This window comes from Dryobates pubescens, chromosome 3, assembly GCF_014839835.1.
Source record: "Dryobates pubescens isolate bDryPub1 chromosome 3, bDryPub1.pri, whole genome shotgun sequence".
In the NCBI taxonomy this organism is placed as follows: Eukaryota; Metazoa; Chordata; class Aves; order Piciformes; family Picidae; genus Dryobates; species Dryobates pubescens.
This window is the reverse complement of record NC_071614.1, coordinates 21,917,050-21,940,059: the sequence shown is the minus strand read 5'-3', so window position 1 is coordinate 21,940,059 and position 23,010 is coordinate 21,917,050. Positions and strand designations below refer to the sequence as shown.

At 45.4% G+C, this 23,010-nt stretch overlaps 1 protein-coding gene across 1 annotated transcript in view; it reads right to left on the bottom strand.

Annotated features, from left to right (window-relative positions):
• Positions 1-2,430: 2,430 nt before the first annotated feature.
• FBXO16 (F-box protein 16) overlaps positions 2,431-23,010 on the bottom strand; it is a 46,279-nt gene continuing 25,699 nt past the window's right edge. The window contains exons 6-9 of the mRNA XM_009907731.2: positions 22,556-22,761; positions 13,750-13,855; positions 5,337-5,565; positions 2,431-2,583 (exon numbers count right to left, since the gene is read on the bottom strand). Of these exons, the coding sequence (XP_009906033.2) occupies positions 2,516-2,583; positions 5,337-5,565; positions 13,750-13,855; positions 22,556-22,761 (609 nt within the window). The 3' untranslated portion in view covers positions 2,431-2,515. The remainder of the gene's footprint in view (positions 2,584-5,336; positions 5,566-13,749; positions 13,856-22,555; positions 22,762-23,010) is intronic.

The following is a 23,010-nucleotide window of genomic DNA, read 5'->3' as shown; positions in this document are numbered from 1 at the left end:
CCCCAATCCTGGAAACATTCCAAGTCAGGTTGGATGGGGCTCTGAGCACTGTGCTCTAGTAGAAGGTGTCCCTGTTGACTGCAGGGGGGTTGGACTAGATGACCTTTAAAGGTCCCTCCCAACCTAAACCATTCCAGGAATCCAAGATTCTCTGAGTCTTTCCAGACATCCGTCTTCTGCCATCACTTTTCTCAAACCTTTTGCAGCAACAAGGGGTGTTGTAGATGCAGGCATACAGTTAGGGGTTGTGTCTCACTGTGCCCTGCTTGGGGCCAGCTGCGGTGTGAAGGCAGCTCCTTCCCCTGAATTACTTGCTGCTTCCTGTGTGCACAGCATCATTCTGGAGGATGTTTTTGTGTGGTGTTGGGGATGGCACAGAGGACAGGACAGGCAGGATACCTGTGCTAGATGCTCGACCACCTGGTGATCAGTCTAACTATATGCTACCAGGGACAAGGCAACCATTTCCAAACTGATTCCCACACCCCTAAACCCAACTCTACACTGTGTCATTGCCTCCTCCTCTCCTCAGCTCTTGGTTACGTGAGCTGAGCTCTGCTCTCCCCTTGTTATCAGCCTCATCCGCCTATTGCAGCAACTTTTTATCTTGCACTGAGCTGCTATCATCAGCTGCTTCCCCTTTGATGCAAAGTCTCCACGCGCCTCAGTAACTGTCTTGTAACCTATCATAACCCCAGCATGCCTGCTGAGACTCTGCTCCATGAATGTTCACTCATGCCTGGCAACAGTTCACATACACTCCTCTTCCACAACCTCTCTGGGCAGCCTGGTCCAGTGCTCCAGCACCCTCACAGGACGTTTCTTCCTTACATTTAGGTGGAATTTCCTGAGTTCTACTTTATGCCCATTGCTCTTATCCTACCTCTGAGCACTACTGAAAAGAGTTCCAGCCACATCTTGCCACACAAGTTGAACGTTTCCAAAAATGCTCAGTTTCAATCCAAACTGTGCTCCCACTTGCAACTCCCATCCACTTCAATGGCACATGCTGCTTTTCCCAGGTTTCTCTTTCTTTAGCTCAGGAGAGCAGTAATTAGGGAAACTGCATTTTGGCTGCAAAGCCAGACTAAAGCACCAAACACTGCCATTGCTTCTGGCAAGGAACAGCAGGTAAATGCAGGTGGAGTTTTGGGCAGAAACAAATGGTAAAGCTTGGGTAAGAGGATGGCTGGCATGTTTGGGTTTGTTCCCCACATCTGAGCAAGGCTGTAGCCTAGGGCTCACATTCTGATCTTGCTTGTACTGGTGGAATTCAGCTGCAGCCATGCTGATTCATTGGCCCGTGAGGTTTAAAAGCTGCTTTCAGTTCTTTAATCAAAGGTTGTGGCTAATGAGAGTTGTGCAGGATCTGGAAATGCTGAACAGTGCAGGGAAATGTGAATCTACAAGGAAGGGCTAAGGCAAAACAACCTTCCTCTGTACTTTAGTAATTTCTTATCAAAATATCTGGAAATGCACTACAAAGGGGGGGAAATAACCATCTGCCTCTGCAGATCAGCAGCCTAGGGCACAGAAGGTGACACAAGCTTGCCTGAGGCCAGCCAACAGCTCAGTGGCACAAGGAAGTGATAGAGACTCATTCTCTTAGTATCTTTTTTTTTTTCATTTCAGAGTTTTGTGACCTCAGGAATGACTGCAAAGTGTGTTATAAGTACAAATATTTTTAGTTGAACAACATAATCAGTAAAAGTTACATCAAGGCATTATACAGGTCTGCTGCTCAAACATGAATCATTTGGCATGCTCCTGAACATTGCTGGTAGTTATTTTACAGCATCATAAAGACAAGAACTTTATAAATCAGAGAAAGTCTAAGCCTTAAAATGTATAGTGAACATTGAACATGTATGAAATGATCCTATGCACCAGTACAGGTTACGGGTTGTCCAGCTGGAAAGCAGCTCTGTGGAGAAGGACCTGGAAGTGCTGGTGGATAGCAAGTTCCTCATGAGTGGGCGATGTGCCCTGGTGGCCAAAAAGGCTAATGGTCTCCTGGGGGACATTCAGAAGAGTGTGGCCAGCAGGTCAAAGGAGATTCTTGTGCCCCACTGCTCTGCTCTAGTGAGACCACATCTTGAATTCTGGGCCCAGTTCAAGAGAAACATGGAGCTACTGGAAAGAATCCAGCAGAGGCCAGCAAGAGTCATTGCACCAAGCATATTGCCTCCAAAACAGTCTCCATTACTGCCATACTTTTCTATGCAAACTGTTTGTGAGCAGTTGAGGTTTTGTTTGTCCAGCCTAGGTGAGAATAGATGCAGGACCTTCATGACCATTTCTTTCCATTGTGTGGTGAGGTTAATGAAGAAAGTCTTTTCTAGCAACAAATGGAAAAAAAACCAAAAACAAATTAGCTGAGTCCTTCTGAAGGACTCAAAAGCAGCTGTTCCTCACCAGGCATAGCCTGTGGCTTGAGTAGCATTGCTGTTGTTTCCCCAGTGCCAGGCAGATAAGTTTCTGTTCTGCTGGGATGAAAGATACTCTGGATCCTTTCTTACTCTGTATCAGATCCTTGGTTCGATGAAGGAATGTGCCAGGGCTGAGCTTCAAACAGTGGAGATGCTGGGAGGAAAAAGAAATAATATAAGAATCAGATTAATGCAGTCAGAGAATTCAGACTCTAAACTTATTTGGGTACTTAGCCAATCTTTGGGATTTTGGTGGCATTTAATACCTCAAATACCTTTACAAATTTGGATTGAATGGAAAGGCTGTTTCCATTATAGAGAAAATAATAATCAAACAAAACATTGGTTTATTCTTCGCAGCCACCTTTCTGACAGTCTTCAAACATGCCCTGGGAAAGCCCAGCTGGCCACTATCTGAAATTGGTACATTTACCTTGGGAAAAGCCTGGCAGAGGTCACAAAGGTGCAGGAGAAACCACTGAAGGAATTAAGATAGGATTTGTCTTTCCATGATACAAAAAATATACATCATTTTGCCTTGCAGCAAATTGCCCCTAATCCAAATGCAATCCTACAGGGATAATTTGCCTTGTTGGTGTTTTTAGGTTTGGTTTGGTTGGTTGGTTTTTTAAATACTCCCAGTCATGGTGTTTGTAGCTAGGTTGCTTCCCCACTGACCCTACCCCTTTTCTCATGCAATTTTTTAATTGCCTTTAATCAAGAAGACACTGACTGCAGCCGGGGCCAGACAGGATGCTGCATGTTCTCCTCTCCTCTGCTCTGCCCTAATGAAGCCACATTTGGGAGTACTGTGTCCCGTTCTGGGCTCCCCAGTTCAAGAGAGACAAGGAACTACTGGAGAGAGTCCAGCAGAGGCTACAAAGATGTTGAGGGCACTGGAGCATCTCTGTGAGGAGGGAAGGCTGAGGGACCTGGGAATGCTTAGCCTGGAGAAGACCAGACTGAGAGGGGATTTTCTCAATGCTCATCAATACCTAAAGGGCAGGGGGCAATAGGATGGGGCCAGACTCTTTTGGTGATGTTCAGTGACAGGAGAAAGGGCAAAGGGCACAAATTAGAACACAGGAGGTTCCATCTGAACATGAGGAAAAGAATTCTTTCCTGTGAGGGTGCTGGAGCTCTGGCACAGGCTGCCCAGAGAGGTTGTGGAGCTTCCTCTGGATAGATTCTAAACCCAGCTGGACACAATCCTGGGCAACTCGCTCTGGGTGACCCCTCTTTAAAAGGGTATTGGAATAGAAGATCTCCAGAGGTCCCTTCCAACCCCCACCACACAAGGATTCTGGGATTCTGTGATGCTGTTATCCTCCACCCATACGGAACCATTAGTAATCAGTTACCTGCGGGAGCTCCCCTTACTCCCTTTCCCATCCTATTTGGCAACACTAAGCCACACCTCAACAGCAATTTCAGATTGATTCACAGAAGTTAAGAGACTTAAACACATTCTTCCCACACTCAGTGCCTCCAGGAGCCAAGCAATGGGAGCTGAGTACCGCATTCCTGGGAGGCCACAATACTGCTGCCAGACCAGCGGAATTCCCTTGATTGACTGGAATAACCAATAAGGCAGCCAAGGCTCTGAGCCTACACTTAACTCTTCACGACTTGGCCCCTGTCCAGCATACAACCTTCCCAGGACTACCCAGGCATCATGACTTCAGGATCAGGGTCCTATCTCATAGAAACTTTGTGTTGCTTTAGCAGCATGAGGGACTGTAACCCTCTAGCCTGATATTGATGCTTTCCTCTATTGGCTTTTATGGACAGGATGCATTTATGTCCTGCTTCCTACATTAAGAATTCTGCATGTTTTCCTTGGACCTCATCTTACTTCTACGTATTATCTTTCATCTGTGCTTAGATCCTTTCTTTCATGTCTCACAGATGCATTTGTGATCACTCATTTGCACTGTAGGACCTCCTCATGGGGAAGAGGCTATGCCCCTCCTAAAAATGTGAGATTCTAGGGAAAATCAAAGGAATGCTAGAGGTCACCAGTGCTCCATTATCTCCCTTCTAAATGGGGTTATCAATAGCTGCTGGATAGTCACTGACTTGGGGAAGCTCCCTTTACTCAACCTCTGTCATCTCTTTGAAAATCCTAACAGTATCACATCAGAAGTCTCTTTTCCTTTGTTCACTCCAGGTTCTTGTGCTGTTAAAAATCAAGGGTCACAAATTTCAATCCTTATGTTGATCACCCACTTCTGTACCAATAGGATTTTGACCAAAACCTGCACAAATGTTATGTACTTCTGAAAGATATCAAAAGACTTTCCCAGCAGGCTGCAGAGATGAGGACCAACAGGAGATGCTGAGTGTATCAAGAGATGAATAGTCACCCAAGTCACTCCTAGACTGAAATGGTGTAAAATTGTTTCTGATCACATCATTCTCTCTCCTTATTTTTGGAAGGCATTCACTGATCAGCTGCTTTCTCAGCTGCTGTCTCCTTGCTTTGTCCTCTCATTTGCTGGATGCTCTGATTCCAAACCAACCATACCAGTTCCTTCTGGCATCTATCCAGGACCTGGCAGAGTCCATGGATTTTGGACTGAGCCCAGTGTCAGTTCTGATTTAAGAGCTCATGCTCTGCCATTGAGCAAGCTAAACCTACATGAAGCTCCTGCCAGTGTTCAATACCAAGATGACAGTTGTGTCAGACAGGTGGATTTAGCAAGTGCTAGATGTGACATCTTTGGCCATATGTTCTCTTTTGACATAGCAAATCACTGTCATCTGGTGTCCCACCATCCAGAATGACTGCCTTCTCCTTTGCCTACAGAAACATACTGCCAGCACCATCTCCTTCCCTCTGAGCACTAATTGAGATTTTGGCAACCACTGCAATAGGCTCCACATGGGGTATGGCAGCATACTAACAAGGAGACCTGTTGGCTGTCCTTATGAAGTCCTTCTTTCTTCCTTCAAGTGGCTTTGGCACTGGAGCTCGAACAGGTGCAGGTCGTATCCCAGCATTCCACTGGGGGCTCTGGGCCAGGGTCTTTGCTGCTGCTTTGGAGGGCAGCAAGTTCCCAGTTGACTGATGAGTGGCCCAGCTGGGACGAACTGGTGGTTTTGGAACACACTCAAGATCTGCAGAAAATGATAGCTAGGAAGAGAAGGCAGCAAGTGTCACATCATCCCAACAGCCCCAGAGACAATGAAAATGCTTCAGACCATTGACAACTTCTATAAGTTCTGTACATTCCTTATATATTTAGCAGGCTGTCCAGAGAGGCTGTGGAGTCTCCTTCTCTGAAGAGATATAAAAGTCACCTGGAAGTGATCCTGGGCAACCCTGCTTCAGCAGAGGGCTTTTGGACTAGATGATCTTCGGAGGTTACTTCTAACCCCACCCCCACCCCCCATGCTGGTATCCTGTGTGATTCTGTAAATTCCTAAATGATAGGAGCATAATCCATGCTATTTGCATTTAGGGCTGCAAAAATGATGAACTGGAGCATCTCTCTTACAGGGAAAGGCTGAGAGACCTGAGGCTGTTTAGCCTGGAGAAGGGCAGACTGAGAGGGGATCTTACCAATGCTGACCAATATCTAAAAGGCAAGGGTCAAGAGGATGGGGCCAACTCTTTTCAGTTGTGTCCAGGACAAGGAGGAACAGGCACAACCTAGAACCCAGAAGGTTCTATCTGAACATGAGAAAAAAAAATCTTTCGTGTGAGGGTGCTGGAGCACTGGCATAGGCTGCCCAGAGAGGTTGTGGAGTCTCCTCTGGAGAGATTCTAAACCTACCTGGACGCAATCCTGGGTGACCTGCTGTGTGTGACCCTGCTTTAGCAGGGTAGTTGGACTAGATGATCTCCAAATGTCCCTTCCAACCCCCACCATTCTGTGATTCTATAAATTACATTCCTATAATTACATCCCTAAATGACAACAAAGATAGCATTATAGAATCCTTTAGTCTGGAAAGGTCCTTTCAAAATCTTTGAGTCCAGCCACCAATTAGAAACTGATGATCCTAAAGGCTAACCCCACCCCACTCCTCACCCCACCCCTCATGCCCTTAACTGATTATCTACATCAATTCATATGTTAATGCCCAAATTCTTCCCTGTGTATATGGCTGTGACTGATCCCAGGCTTGCTTGCTGTCTGAAGTCCTGCAGTGTAGAAGGTTAAGTTTATCTATTTAGAATTCTGTTCAATGAGCATTTTACTAAACAGTATAAAAATTAAGCAACACCCCCCCTGCCCCCCCCAACTTAGCAAGACCATGATTGTTTATTCCTTGAGAAGGGTCACAAATCTTCCAAAAGCACAGGTTCTGCAGACCAGCAGCTATGTCTTTTTTATAACTGACACTAATTATTTAGTAAGAATAGTAAAAAAACATTAACATACCCAAAATGTTTACCTAGCACCTCATTAAAGAGCCATATAGACAGACAGACTTCTGTGAAACTGGTGTCTGCAGGAAAGTGTCTGTGCAGAAAAGTCAGTGCTGTCCTGCAATTCCCGCCCACCCCTTTCTCCCTTCCATTATCTGAGTTGGTAGCAGTGACAGATATATGGAGCTTTGTGCCTAATTGTCTAGTTATAAATAAGCAATCAGGCAACTACTGAATATCAACTTAAAGAAAAGCTAAGTGATTATACAACTGCCAATAGTGCCCCAGGATATCGGCAGCACATGATGTGGACAGAGATAATGTGATAAAAGCAGCTGCAGGGATTTTGTCCCAGTGAGCAAAGCCCAATCCCATAGAAGCAGTAGAACTTGCATCACAGATCTGGCTGCTCCTTGCTTTTCAGCTCTTGTGTTGTGGGTGGTTCAGATTTAGAGCTCATAGGGACAGACAGGCGTAGACTGTTCAGGGCAGGATATACTTCTAAAATTAGGGTGACATTTATTAGCTGAGTTTGAATTTGCAACATTATGATAGAATCACAAAAAGGTTTGGGTGGGAAAGGACCCTTCAAGATCACTTAGTCCACTCTCCCTGCAGTCTGCAGGGGCATCTTCAACTAAATCAGGTTGCTCAAGATGTCCCATCCAACCAGGCCTGGGATAGTTCCAGTGATGGCAACCTGGACCTACACCATTCTATGTGTAAAAAAAAAGTCTTTCTTCTATCTAATCTGAATCTCCCCCCTTCTAGTTTAAAACTATCATCCCTCATCCTGTCACAACAGAGCCTGCTAAAAACTATGTTCCCATCTTTCTTATGGGCCCTCTTTAGGTATTGAATGGCAGCAATAAGGTCTCCCTGGAGCCTTCCCTTCTCCAGGCTGAACAGCCCCAACTCTCTCAGCTTGTCCTAAGAGCAGAGGAGTCCCAGCCTTTGAATCATTTTTGTGGTCTCCTCTGGACCCAATCCAACAAGTCCACATTTTTCCTGTGCTGAGGACAGATCTGGACACAGCACTGAGGGTGGAGGCCTCGTAAGAGTAAAGGGAGTTATTGAGTTATATTGAATTATTTTCACTCTTAAGAACAGTCCCATAAAGTTCAACAGTGTTTCTTGTGTGAGCAAATAGGATTAAAAATAAGATTTGCAGAATACAAACACTGGACAGGGCTGTCTTATTGCTGAGAACCATAGATCATAGACCCCCAGAATGGTGGAGGTTGGCAGGCAAATCTGGAGATTATCTAGTCCAACTGCCCTGGTAAAGCAGTCACCCAGAACAGGCTGTTCAGGGTCACATTCAGGAAGGTTTGGAATCTCTCCAGTGAAGGAGACTCCGCAACCTCTCTGGGCAGCCTGGCCCAGTGCTCCAGCACCCTCACAGGAATTGAATTTCCCCTTATGTTTGGGTGGAATCTCCTGTATTCTAGATTATGCCTGTTACTCCTTGTCCTGTCAATGGGCACCAGTGAAACGAGCCTGGCCCCATCCCCTTGACCCATGCCCTTTAGATATTGATCAGCATTGGTAAGATCCCCTCTCAGGTTGCTCTTCATATGGGCTACAGCCACACAGTACCTAAATGTAATTCATGCTCAAAACACTAATTCTTTGTCAATATGTCATGGGGAAATTCATTCCTCACTTCAGATGCTGCAATCTTATTACCTGAGGATATAGGCAGTGAGGCAAGACTGATCCTGTCAAAAAGATGTTGTTTAGTAAGTACTAAAAATAAGCCAGTAATTCAGGAACAGCTGTGAGGGTGGAGCAGTCTCTCGAACCGAAACAAGCAGATAGCCTGAAAGGCAAACCTAGCCCCTAATTGCTGACACTGCCATCATTTGCAAAGCTGCCAAAAGCATCAATCACTTTTTATCCTCTTAATAAAGTATTTAAGAATGTTGACATTTTGCTGAAATGCTGCACAGGACTCCTCACTGGAAGTCCTCAGGACTTGTGTAAAGGATATTGATGTGGCAGCAGTGTCACCTGTGGAGGGACCTGCAGGGCCAGAGCTCAGGAATCACAGCAGGGCAGAGCAGTTCCATGCCAGATTGAACAGCAGGGATGACAGTGGATGAAAAGCAGGACAGGAGCTGGCAATGTGTGCTTGCAGTCCAGAAGCCAACCATATCCTGGGCTGCATCCAAAGCAGTGTGGCCAGCAGGTCAAGGGAGGGAATTCTGTCCCTCTGCTTCACTCTGGTGAAACCCCACACACAGTACTGTGTACAGAAGAAGGCACAAAGATTATGCAAGGGCTGGAACCCCTCTGGTGTGTGGACAGGCTGAGAGAATTGGGGTTGTTCAGCTTGGAGAGGAGAAGGCTCTGGAGAGACTTTCTTGTAGCCTTTCAGTAGTTAAAGGAAGCTATAAGAAAGCTGGGAACAGACTTTTTAGCAGGGCCTGTTGTGAAAGGAGAAGGGTTGATAGTTTTTAACTAGAAGAGGAGAGATTCAAACTAGATAGAGGGAAGAAACTGTTTACACTGAGAGTGGTGAGACACTGTCCCAGGTTGCTCAGAATGGTGGTAGAAGCCCCATCCCTAGAAACCCTCCAGGTAAGTTTGGAAGGGGTTCTGAGCAGAGGAACCTGATCTACTTGAAGATGTCCCCACTCACTGCACAGAGGTTGAACTAGATGACTTTGGAACATCTCTCCAACTCAAAACATTCTGTGATGCTATGATATAGTGCCCCAAAAGAGAGATCTGGTTTCTATGCCCAGTGTGGAAAAACCTCAGAGAAGTAAGAGAACCTATTGCATTCTTGGCTTTTCTTTACATAATATTGGGACAGTAGCTGCTGAAGGCAATGTGAGCATCAGGGTGATACAGAATCACAGAATCACCAAGGTTGGAAGAGACTTCAGAGATCATCAAGTCCAACCCGTCACCATGGACCTCATGACTTAGACCATGGCACCAAGTGCTACATCCAGTCTCCTCTTGAACACCTCCAGGGATGGTGACTCCAGCACCTCCCTGGGCAACACATTCCAGTGATTAACGACTCTCAGTGAAGAACTTTCTCCTCACCTTGAGGCTAAACTTCCCCTGGCACAGCTTGAGAGTGTGTCCTCTTGTACTGGTGCTGGTTGCTTGAGAGAAGAGACCAACTCCCTCCTGGCTACAATCACCCTTCAGGTAGTTGTAGACAGCAATAAGGTCTCCCCTGAGCCTCCTCTTCTCCAGGCTAAACAACCCCAGCTCCCTCAGCTTCTCCTTGTAGGGCTTGTGCTCAATGCCTCTCCCCAGCCTTGTTGCCCTTCTCTGGACATGTTCAAGAGTCTCAATGTCCTCCTTAAACTGAGGGGCCCAGAACTGGACACAGGACTCAAGGTGTGGCCTAAGCAGTGCAGAGTACAGGGGCACAATGACTTCCCTGCTTCTGCTGGCCACACTATTCTTGATGCAGGCCAGGATGCCCTTGGCCTTCTTGGCCACCTGGGCACACTGCTGGCTCATGTTTAGGCAGCTGTCAGTCAGCACCCCCAGGTCCCTTTCTGTTTGGCAGCTCTCCAGCCACTCCAACCCCAGCCTGTAGCTTTGCATGGGGTTGCCATAAAGTCTTGTTCCAGCAAAGAGCTTGAAGAGATGGTTAGAAGTGAACCTACACATGTCCTTGGAGTAAGGCTCGTCCCTGGCTGAAGATAGAGCAGCTATTCCCTCTCCATGGTAGAGATATAGGGGCTGCATTCACATTCGTAAGTAAGAAAGTGGTTCTTCATTCAGAGACTTAATTAGCTTAATTTAGTGTCATTTACTATTTATTATAATTTAGCTAATTCACTTTAATTTATTCTAAATTAAGTGTGAGCCTGGTCACATTCAATGCTCCTGTTTCCACGATTACTAATAAAGTCCAAACCCTCACAAGTTTCCTAGGAGGAGAACTGATTCACTGCATGCAAATGTGGAGCCAGTAGATGTAATTTCAGGACTCAGGTCATCACCTTAATTATGTGTTTCTTCTCTTTTGGTTTGTTGTTGTTCAGCCTCCTAAGCTTGGAGCTCCACATAATAGCCCTCTTCACATCATCATTGTTGGCTGTAATACACTTTATTCTCACCTACTTTCTGTACTTGGATCATTGATCTATTTAAGTGCTTCATATTAATTGGACTTGATGTTTGCTTGCTTGGGGCACTTCTTTCATCGTAGTCTATTATTCTTCTAAGGATTTGCTAAAAGATTTGAACATTAAGCCTCTTTATTTGGACTTCATTAAATGAGTTTTTTCACAGGTCTCTATTTCAACAAGGTTTCTCAATGCTACCTTAATAATAAATGGAAATTAATTTTGGATTATTCCTAACAAGTTATATATATATATATATATATATATTCTGCTTCTGTGCATCAGCCTACAGCAGCCTAACCCACAGGTTGTCATTAATGACCAGAGTACCAGCAGGCTTATACATCAGAGAACAAGAAATGCAGCTTGGACAACAGAATCACAGAAGCATTCTGGTTGGAAAAGACCTCTAAGATCATCCAGTCCAATCATTACCTAACTCTACCAAATCTGGTGCTAAACCATGCCCCCTTAGCACCCCATCTATGAGTCTTTTAAACAGCTCCAGGGATGGTGATTCAACATTTCAGTGTTTGATAACACTTTTAGTGAAGAAGTTTCTTCTAATATCTTACCTAAACCCCCCTAGCGCAACTTGAGGCCATTTCCTCTTGTCCTGTCACTTATTACTAGGGAGAAGAGACCCACCCCCACCTCACTTCAACCTCCTTTCAGGGAGTTGTAGAGAGCCTCCTTCTCCCCAAGCTAAAAAACCAAAACAGTTCCCTCAGCTGCTCCTCACAGGACTTGTGCTCTAGACCCTTCACCAGCTTTGTTGTCCTTCTATGGACACACTCCAGGGCCTTAATGTCCTTCTTTGAGTGAGGGCCCCAAAACTGAACACAGTAATTCGAGGTGTGGCCTAACTATTGCCCAGTACAAGGGGACAGTCCTTGCCCTAGTCCTGCTGGCCATGCTGTTGCTGATCCAAGTCAGGGTGTCATTGGCATTCTTGGCCTCCTGGATATTTGCTGGCTCATCTTCAGCCAGCTGTCAACCATCAATTCCAGGTTCTTTTCAGGCAGTTTCCAGACTGTCTTCCCCAAGCCTGGAGCATTCATGAGCTTGTTATCGCGACCAAGTGCAGGACCTGATGCTTGGTCTTTTTGAACCTCATCTCATTGGCCTCAACTCATTGATCCAGCTTATCCACATTCCTCCATAGAGCATCAATATTCTCCAGCACATCAACACTCCCTCATTTTAGTGCAATCTGCAAATTTACTGGGGGTGCTCTCAATCCCTTTAACCAGCTTATTGATAATGCTAAACTCAAAAGAAATACAAGCCTATTTCACATGTAGAGTCCTAAGAAAGAGCAACAGAGTAACAGAGGCTGCCTCAAATTTTTAATACAGATAGAAGCCAGTGTTACCAAGATTGCAGAGCATAAACATGGTACTCTGTTCTAGCCTGATGTCATCATGGGTTTCAGGACACTTCCTCCAGCATGGTGGATCTGTCAAGCCTTGGTAGTGGCTTTAAGACTCTTCCCAGGGCTTTTGTGGCATGAAAATTCCATACCCACTAACTCTGTGTGCTCCCCTAGAGAGCTATGATTTTGTGTCAGCTTTCCAATATCTATTTGCTATGGGAATAACAGTGTCTGTTTTAAAGTGTGAGCAGACAAGAGGAGAAGACCCACTGACACTGTTGAGCCCTGCACAGCTGCAATTTGTAGCAAAGAAACTCCCACTGAGGTTGTGCAGGAGGGTTTGGACTTTGTGGTGGGAATCAAACTAGGTGCTGGTGCCTTCCTGATTGGGTGTTACAGTTAAAGTAACTCTGAAGAACACATAACTTCCCCAAAATCTGGGGAAAGAAAATCATATTCACCTCTTTTTACCCTGAACTAATGTTCTTTCACTTCTGGATTGACAATAAAAGAGCTTTAAATCTGCAATGGGACATGTGGTGGAATGAAACAGAATAAAGGCACTCTGATGTAAGGCCTACAGAGGAAGCCAGAATGGAAACTCTAAGACACAGGCTGAATAACTGTAATTATATTTTCTGTCCTTTAACACTGCATCTATTTCCTTGCAAACAGGCTATATTTGGGTCAGGAGAATGCACCCCAACCTCAGGAGACAATGCCTCTCTTTTCTCTGAAGCTTCTTTAGCTCAACTCACATGTGCTCTCTGGCTTTTGCTGCTTCCAGGTCTGCAAACCCCGCCCCGATACGCTTGTGAGCACGTCCTTCTTCTGGCAGTTATTTGTTGCCCTATCCACAAAAGCTCAGACCCATGATGCTTTCTGGAAGCCTGACTTCCCTAGACTCCTTTCATGTGAGGATGCCCTATTTTACCAGAGATGAGTACAATGAGTCCTCAGTGCTAAGACCTTGGGACTGCTTGCTCAGGCTCGGTGCAGCTAACAGAGGCTAACATCAAACTGCAGCAATCAAAAGTTGTGAGCACAGAAATGAAGCTTTGGGAAGAGATGCAAGTGTCACATGAGAATTGATCCAGGGCTTTGTAAAGCATGGAAGCGGACTGAGGAGATGCTGTGCGTTAATCAAAGCGAGGGAGGAACAGATAACAAGGTCACTGTCTCCATACAGACAATTGCTCTGCTTTTCCCACCCAAGGCAGATGAACTGTGTCTGGGTTGCAGTGAGAGATTTCCCCCAGAGAAGCCAGGCATGGGGTACTTTGTGTCCTACTTCTGCCCAGGTATCTCCCTCAGGGACCAGCAGCAAACACGCCTGGCCACCTAGGTACTGCAGAAACAAAGCTTCACAGTTACCTAAGTTAATAAAAGCTCTGGGCTACAGTGTTCCAGGGTGTACCTGAGCCTGGAGCTGAGTTGCTATAATTACAAGCCAGTGATACTTGCCAGTGATTCTGCTTTCTGGAGCCTCTTAGATCCATGACCCTCTCTCTTTTTTTTCTCAGCTGCCTGCTGGCTGAGGTCTGGAGTCTGTCCTCCTCCTTTCTTTCTCCTGCAGAGTAGAACAGAACAGTGTTAGTAAGTGCTATAGAGTTTGTTCCCTAGGGGTGAGAAAAGTAAAATCCATTATGATGCTGCCACCCAAAGAGACGTGGTTTAAGGTAATACATTTTATCTTGCAGCTGAGGCAGACCAAGAGTGCACAACCAGATGCTGTGGCTCAGAGGAGTCTGATAACTTGCTATTCTTTAAGTTATGATAACTTTATAGTACTCAGACACGTGTCTTCAGCTGAAGACTTACTGATTTACACTAAATCCACCTAACACATTACATCAGCTTAGGGGAATTCACAGAAAGGCAAGTTTAGCTAAACCAATTTGAGAGGTTTCAGTGAAGTCCATGTGACTCAGAAATAAAGCTAGAAGATTGCTCCTCCAAGAAGTCATTTGATTTATAACTAAATGCTTCTTGTACACGTAGATGTCAATATTGATGTCATGTCTATGTGTCTTGGCAGTGCTGGGTTAATGGCTGGACTCAATGATTTTTAAGTTCTTTTCCTACCTAAATGATTCAATGTATATAACTTCACATGCAGCTGTTATTAAAATCAATAAAATTGAACAGAAATATTCCAGAGGGTGAAAATGAAGTACCCTGGCAGATGGCCAGTTGACACTTTTTTCCAGTATCAGCAATAGAATAGAATAGAATTAACCAGGTTTGAAAAGACCTTTGAGATCTTTGAGTCCAACCTATCATCCAACACCATCTAATCAACTAAACCATGGCACCAAGTGCCTCATCCAGTCTCTTCCTAAACACCTCCAGGGATGGTGACTCCACCACCTCCCCGGGCAGCACATTCCAATGGCCAATCACTCGTTCTGTGAAGAACTTCTTCCTAACATCCAGCCTAAACCTCCCCTTGTTCAGCTTGAGACTGTGTCCTCTTGTTCTGGTGCTGGTAAAAGGGAAGTTAAGAACTCTGTCATGTTCATAAACATGTGCTCTGAAGGTGTTCATTCTTCTATCACACTCAAATTCTGCAGAATTAATTAATTTAAAGCAGAAGCTCTGAGTGCATCCCCCAGCTCCATCACCACCTTCTCTGCACTCAGGAAGGCATGTTAAAAATCACAGTATGAGTATGAATTAGGAATATATAGGATGGAAACCTGGAGACTGTGTTCAGCTCTGAAGCCCTCAGCACAAGAAGGACATGAACCTGTTGGAGCAGCTTTAGACGAGGAACCAAAAATTATGTGAGGGCTGGAACCCCTCTGTTGTGAGGACAATCTGAGAGAGTTGGGGTTGTTCAGCCTGGAAAAGAGAAGGCTCTGGGGAGACCTCGTTGCAGCTTTTCAGTGCTTAAAGGGGACCTATAAGAAAGATGGGGACAGACTTTTTTGCAGGGCCTGTTGTGACAGGACAAGGGGTGATGGCTTTAAACTAAAAGAAGAGAGATTCAGACTAGACAGAAGGAATTTTTTTTTATGCTAAGGGTGGTGAGACATTGTGCCAAGTTGCCCAGAGAGATGGCAGAGGCCCCAGCCCTGGAAACATTCCAGATCAGGTTGGATGGGGCTCTGAGCAACTTTCTCTAGATGATGATCCTGCTCATTGTGAGGGGTAGACTAGGTGACCTTTCCAGCCTAAAGTATTCTATGATTCTATGAAGCAGAGTCTAAAAGCAACATTTACCCTACAAAGAAATAGAGCCACAGCACATAACACAAACACACATCCTCACAAGCACACACAGCAGCATGTGTCTGGTATTCACTCATCCCAGATGAGCTGCAGATAAAGAACCATAAAGACATGTCAGACAACATTTCAAATAGCAAACTGAGGAAAGACACAATCTGTTTGTAAATACTTCACTAACAGTCAAGACAGAAAATGCAGTCCAAAACATTATTATTATTATTGGGGAGGAATTTGTCACCTTGGTGGACTTGGCAGTGCTGTGTTAATGGTTGGACTCAATGATCTTAAAGGGCTTCTCCAACCTAAATGATTCTATAATTCTATGATCTTTAAACAGAATTCAGATCTGGCCTGCGGTCATAAATTCAGATCTTAACCTCTGCTGCTATATTGTAGTGTCCACATGCATGGTGTCAGAGCATGTCCCTGCAGCATGGCACCACCACAATCTCACTTAAGGTCAGGAAAATGCAGTGAGGATGATTTTCTCAAGACTACCAGGGAAAAGGACATATGAGCTGAGATGAGGAGTGCAGGTCTCTCCCTCCAAGTGCTGAACTTGGTGTTTCTCACCCTGCTTTCCTCCCTTAAGGAATGTTTTCCACTCCCACAAGCCTTATGGGCAGACATCACTGGGCTGGCTATTCAGAGAGATGAAAAGCAAGAGACAAGCGTTAGGATTCAGAAGGACAGCAGAACACCATGTCCTTCTCACGCAAGCGAGCTCTTGTTTTGTCAGAAGCTGGGCCCAGGCTGCTGACAGAACAATTACTGAAAGTAATTATTTTCTCGTTGGGTAAACACTGCAGTACAATATGCAACTGTTTTTAGAGCCAGCCTATGTCCATAAATTATCTAACTGAATTAGTGCTGGCTTCCAGAAGCCTGAGCTGGTTGGGGGGAAGGAACCTGCATTTCGGCTGAGCTGTTGTCATGAGAAGAAGCAGGGCTCTTTCTTGAGGCATAAGGACACAATCTTGGCAGGGGGCCAGCACGAGGCTAGAATCAGAATTCATTATTCATGATAAAGTGGGAGGCAAATCTTTTGATTTATTGGCAATGAGCAGCACAAACACCAGATGCCTTCCAGCAGAACTGTACATGCATGGACGGAAAGAAATGCCCCTCCTGGAGCTTTCCAGGCAGATCAGCGTCGCAGAGAAAATTTGCTACCTTGGTTTCACACGTGAGATAAAAATCTTTCACCTTACCTTCGCAATATTGCTTTGTGCCCAAAGAGACTAATCCATCCTTCCTGCTCTCTGTTTTGTTTGTATATAAACAAAAAGCTACCTGGCCAATGCAGGCAGGAGCCAAACCAGACCTTCCAGAAGTCATCCTTATGATAAATCGCACACATAGGTGCAGCAACACTAAAAGTCACAGCTATCGTTCTACCAAGGGATTCTGATAGCACCTTCCAGGCAATTTGTAATTCAGTCCCTGTCTGGATCTCTCCTCCGCTGCTCACCACTCCCTTGACTATGCATCTGATCGTTGCTATTCTTAATTTCACTGTTCAGTGACTCTGAAGCTTTTCCCACACCATCCCATCCAAACCAAATAATCTCTCTGTGAATGTGTTCAGAGATCTCAGTCCTATCTCCTTCATGTGGCAGTGATGTTTGTCACTGAGGCTCTTGGGTGCAATTCAGATTTTATATTACAAGCTTGTGCCTTTCTGAGCAAGGAAAAAAAGCCCAAAACATTAGAATCTTGATTATTATCCAGATCACAAATTAACACCATTCTGCCATTTGTGGGGCAATGTGCAGCTGTAGCATGGTGTTACAGTGGAGAGCTGGAACATCTCTTCTACAAGGACGGGCTGAGAGAGTTGGGGTTGTTCATCCTGGAGAAGACAAGGCTCCAGGCAGAACTTCTAGTGGCCTTTTGGTTCTTAAAGGAGCTGATAAGAAAGCTGGGAACAGACTTTTTAGCAGGGCCTGTTGTGACAGGACAAGGCGTGATGGCTGTTAACTAGAAGAAGGGAGATTAAGACTTCATTCAGATAGAAGGAAGAAATGTTTTACACTGAGGTTGGTGAGACCCTGGTCCAGGTTGCCCAGAGAGGTGGTAGAAGCCCTACCTCTGGAGACATTCCAGGTCAAGCTGGACATGACTCTGAGCAACCTGCTCTAGTTGAAGATGTCCCTGCACTCTGGGGGGGTGTTAGACTAGATGACTTCAGGTCCCTTCCAACCTAAAGCATTCTATGATTCTGCTCTCCAGTGACACAAATCACCAGCACCCAGGCCAAACCCTCACCCAGTTCCTCTACAGAAATAGATATGTTTGTTTTTCTCAAAGGTAGATACCCAATTATAGTCTTCCAGCCCAAAGTATATGATTTGTGTTACCTCTCTCAGGACTCCCTTAATCTCTGCTCCCCTGCATAACTGAGAATTTGCTGTAGCTTGTTGCACTTCCCACATTTCACCTTTTTTGACCAAGCAAGTGCAATTTCTCTGCTACGAATTCATAGCAGTGTGATTTGGAAGGGAGTGTGTAGCTAATGACTCCTCTCAGAAGGCCAACAAAGAAACAGATGACAATTCTGCCATTTAAATGACAATATTTCAGCTGCAGTGTGGACACCCTCTTATGATAAACTGTTCTCAACTCTCTTTGGACCAAAAGCAGGTGCAGAGTGAGGGCCAGCTCAGAGGAGATTTTTAACTGTGTCCAAGAGCTAGGAAAAACTTTGTTTTTCCATTACCTCTCTGCCTGACATTAGGCAGATTAACTTTGATTCAAAGAAGTAGCCAGTGACTCTGATTCCATGATTCTATGACTGGTCTCTCAAAGAAGTAGCCAGTGACTCGTCTCACACATTGCTTTGATGATGGCATTAAGGCATTCTTTTGATGTAGTCTTGTTTATTCACAAAGAAATCTCAACAAGTCCGGTTTTTTTCTCAGCACAGCAGGACTCAAGACGGAAAGAATGGTTTGTTGGCTCGCAGCTTTCTGGTCAACCTGCTGCTCAGCAAGTGGCACTCTCCAGTTCTTTCCTCTCAGCCATCACTTAGGCTTTCTGCTGCTTTCCTCCCAGTTCTGCTGCATCTTTTTCTGCTGCTCCTGACCCAGAGAAAATCCCTGTTCCTCTTCCTGTGCATTTCAACTGCAGCAAAACCTATTTCCTCTCCCAGACTACCTTTGCAAAACCCTGTAGTTTGGGAAATCACTCCTATTGTCCTAGGAATCTCATTTTATATAGATTTCATTATTTCCAACATACATTTTACATGAAGAGTGGTTGTCATGCCCTTGAGCTCCAAAAATTCATCTAATCTGAAGTAAGAGTCTACGTATCACGGGGCAGAGATTTTTATCTTGGTTTTTTGTTCTACTTTACAACCATTTGCATTGGTCAGGCAGGGTCTGCCTGAGCCTGTAGGCTACAGTGAAGTAGGTTGTCCTGCATAGCACTCATATGAGACTCATAGCTCAACCCACTTGACACTCACAGTTGGCTGAGCATGGCCTTCATCAGCTCTCATAAAACAATGCTTGGCATCACAGAGGGGCAGTCTGACCACTTAGCCATTGTGTTAACATTGCTAGGCAACCTACACCTGCTCAAGCTGCTGCCAGCTCCACCAAAGACCTGCACTCAAGGAACACTCAAGTATGAAAGCTGGTGTGTCTCACAACTCTTGTTGCAGGCAGAAAGCCCAGTGAAGTGCTGAAGACCCAATCCCTAGGTAAAGATGGAGGATGCAATATAGAGCCTTAGCAGGAGGACTTCATAGAATTCTTTAGGTTGCAAGGTACCTTTAAAGGTCATCTGGTCCACCCCCACCATAGTGAGCAGGACATACTCAACCAGATCAGCTTGCTCAGAGCCCTGTCCAACCTGACCTGGGATGTTTCCAGGGAGGAGGCTTCTACCACCTCACTGGACAACCTGGGCTGGAGTCTCACCACTTTCAGTGTAAAACATGTCCTCCTATCTAGTGTGAATCTCCCCTCTTCTAGTTTACAGCCATCACCCCTTGACCTATCACAACAGGCCCTGCTACAAAGTCTGTTCCCATCTTTCTGATTGGCCCCTTAAAGTACTGAAAGGCCACAAGAAGGTCTCACTGAAGCCTTTTATTCTCCCAGCTGAACAATGTCAATTCCCTCAGCCTGTCCTCACAGAAGAGAGGTTCCAGCTCTTGCATCATGTTTGTGGCCCTGCTCTGCATTTGACAGGTCCATGTCTCTGCTGTGCTGAGGACCCCAGAGCAGGTGGGGTCTCACCACCTGCACCACCACAGAGCGGAGCAGAGCAGAGCAACAGATCCTCCTCCCTTGACCTGCTGGCCACGCTGCATTGGATGCAGCCCAGGAGATGGTTGGTGCACATTCTTGGCTCATGTCCAGCTTTTAAGCCACCAGTACCCCACTGGGACTTCTGGGAAGGGGCTGCAGAGGGCACTCTGCTGGCAACGTATCCACAGAAAAGAAGCACCAGAATGTCACGCTGTGAGTCACAAGGTGGGTCAGCACCTGAAAGAACACACCTGTGTGGCTGAATACTCACCACAGCTGAGAATGAATGCTAGCAATTACTTTCAGCTTAAGTGATATTAAAGGGAGATCCCTGATAAACAAGCAAATCTCACAGAATTCATTTCTCTCCTTGCAGTAATCCTCTGTAATTAGGGATAAACACCAGATTTACTGCTGGAACGCTCAGCTGTAAAATGTTCTCCACTGCACAAATGGATAGAGGCTCAAATCTCACACAGCAGAAGAAAACAGTCAGTGTAGCTGCTCAGACCTATTTACGTCTGGCTGTCAGTGCCTTTTAGACTCTTCAAACAAGGCTTGTCCCGCTTTTGACACTGTTTCATGGCCAGCACAAGGCAACCCTTTGAGACTCACTACAAATACTTAGCAGAGCTGAAAAATAGTGTCAGGACAACCATCTGCAACAAGAGGCATTTTGTGGAACTGCTTTAGTTAAGAGCCTCAAAGAACTCTACCCAAAAAAGTTCAAGAGTTTGGAGACACACCACAGAAAGAGGGTGAGGTGGAAACTGCAAACCCTTTGAAGTAGTGCAGCATCCTAGGAGTAGGGGACGCGGATTAAGGAATGATTCATAAAAAGCCTTTGCTTAGGCACTGGGAACTTTGTGGAACACCCCAGAGGAGTGGTGGGTCCAGCAAAGTTAATCACACTGAGAAGGAGCCTACGCCAGGGCACGACTGCTTAGCCAAATAATAGCTTGGCTGGGGTAATTCAGGAGCCGATTGTTCCTGTGCACAGAGCCAATCTCAGCTCTGTCGGTTATTTACTTAAAGTACAATCTGGACACTTTCATTGTGGCTCAGTTGGTTCCCAAGGTTTTTGTTGGCACAGGGAAGAGGAATCTCCTCCCCTCTGTGCAGTTGGTTGGGTGAGAGATTGTGCAGACCTTTTCTTGGGGACTCACATGGGAACTAGGCAACGGTCAAGCTAATTCATTACCTGTTCAGCAGGCTCAGATTAGTGACTGTGTTACCAGTTTCACAAGTTACTGCACACCAGCTGAATGGGGAGGTAACTGCTGTGAGCCCATGAAAAATGAGAGGTGGTGTTATGGAATCCCAGAGTCATTCAGGTTGGAAAAGACCTCTAAGATCACTGAGTCCAATTGTTAACCCAGCACTGCCAGGTTCCATATCGCTCAGCATCACATCTCCACAGCTTTTCAATCCTTCCAGGGATGGGGACTCACTCCACCACTGCCTTAGGCATCCTGATCCAGGGCTTGACAACCTTTCAGGGAATAAATTTTTCTTTATATCCAACCTAAACCTCCCCTGGCAGAACTTGAGGCTGTTTCCTTTTGTACTATGAGGACAGAGACTTGAATGAGAAATGGGCCAAATGATGCATGCAGGTGGCCTTTTCAGCCTCCTTCCCATTGCTCCAGTTGATGCTTGTTAATGCCCAGAAATCTGACCACAAATCTAAGATTATGAAAGTCACTGATATGTCAAAGGAAAATATGAGGAAGTCCTAACACAAGTCAACGTGCAAAAGTGTATTCTGGGGTGGAAATGCCTTTCTTTTGGCTGTTGCTAATCAGATAATGCTGGGAGCTCAAGAGCTAGTACATCTAAGCATTCTATCCCAGGCAGTGTAGATACAAACACTATTAATCAATTAGTTAATGTTCTATAGTGTGTACATCTGTACCCCCATTCAATCATCTAAATCTCTTTTCAGCCAGAAGGTCCTTGAAGTGATAGAATTATTTTTATCACATGTAATTCACTCTCTGATTCATTTTCTGATGTGCAAAACTACATATTCCTCTCAACCACACAGTTTTACCTGAAAGCTCTTGAACAAACTCTTGTCCTCATTCTTACCATTAGAGGTGTGTAACAGAATCACAGAATCCCACCAGGGACCTCTGGGGATTGTCCAGTCCAAGATCCCTGATAAAGCAGTGTCACCCAGAGAATGTTGCCCAGGATTGCATCCAAACAGGTTTAGCATCTTTGCAGAGAAGGAGGCTCCACAGCCTCTCTGGGCAGCCTTGGAGAATAAATCTTATGAAGACTGACTGAAGGAGCTGAGGCTGTTTAGTCTGGAAAAGAGGAGGCTGAGAGGAGACAGTCATTGCTGTCTACAACTACCTGAAAGGATGTTGTAGAGAGGCTGGTGCTGGTCTCTTCTCACAGGTAATTAGTGAAAGAACAAGAGGGAATGGCCTCAAGCTATGAGTGGGTGGGTTTAGACTGGACATTAGGAACATTTTTTTCACAGCAAGAGTGGTCAGGCATTGGAATGTGCTGCCCAGGGAGGTGGTTGAATTACTAACCCTGGATATGTTTAAAGGTTGGTTGGATGTGGTGCTTGGGGATATGTTTTAGGGGTGAACCTGGTAGAGGAGGGTGATTGGTTGGACTTGGTGATTCTGGGGGTCTTTTCCAACCTGAATGTTTCTGTGATTCTGAAGGCAGCTTGGAGCACAGGCAGAGTGAGCTTGCAGAGGACACAAGACATACCCCATGTCTCAGGAAAAGCAAAAGGGTAGAACTGAAGCTCTTACGCCTGCCTGGCCTGCTCGATGGGGTGGTAGTTGTCGAGGTAGTTGAATCGGATGGTGTCTGTAGGGTGCCTGTCTGATGAACGCCATGGCAGCAGCTTTTTCTTCCCCTTGTTTGCCCTACTTCCTGGCACAGAAAGTTTTGTCTCTGGGGTGTTGCTTCTTACTGGTTGCACATCTATAACCACAAACTCATCCTTTGAAGGAGTCTAATAAGAGAGATTAAAAGAAGAAAATACATTTTAACCTATAATGAAAATAAGATGTATTTTGCTTAACTTTAGACTTTTAAGTGGTGGGTATTAAGTGAAAATCAGTCTCTCCAGTCTTCATGATGGTCATTGGACAGCCAGAGGCACCTGACAGTGCGTGCCATCATCCATGTCCCAAAATCTGTATTAAGAACTGAGCATTGGGTTCCCTGGGTTGACTACAGAGAGAGTCTGCAAGGGAGCTTG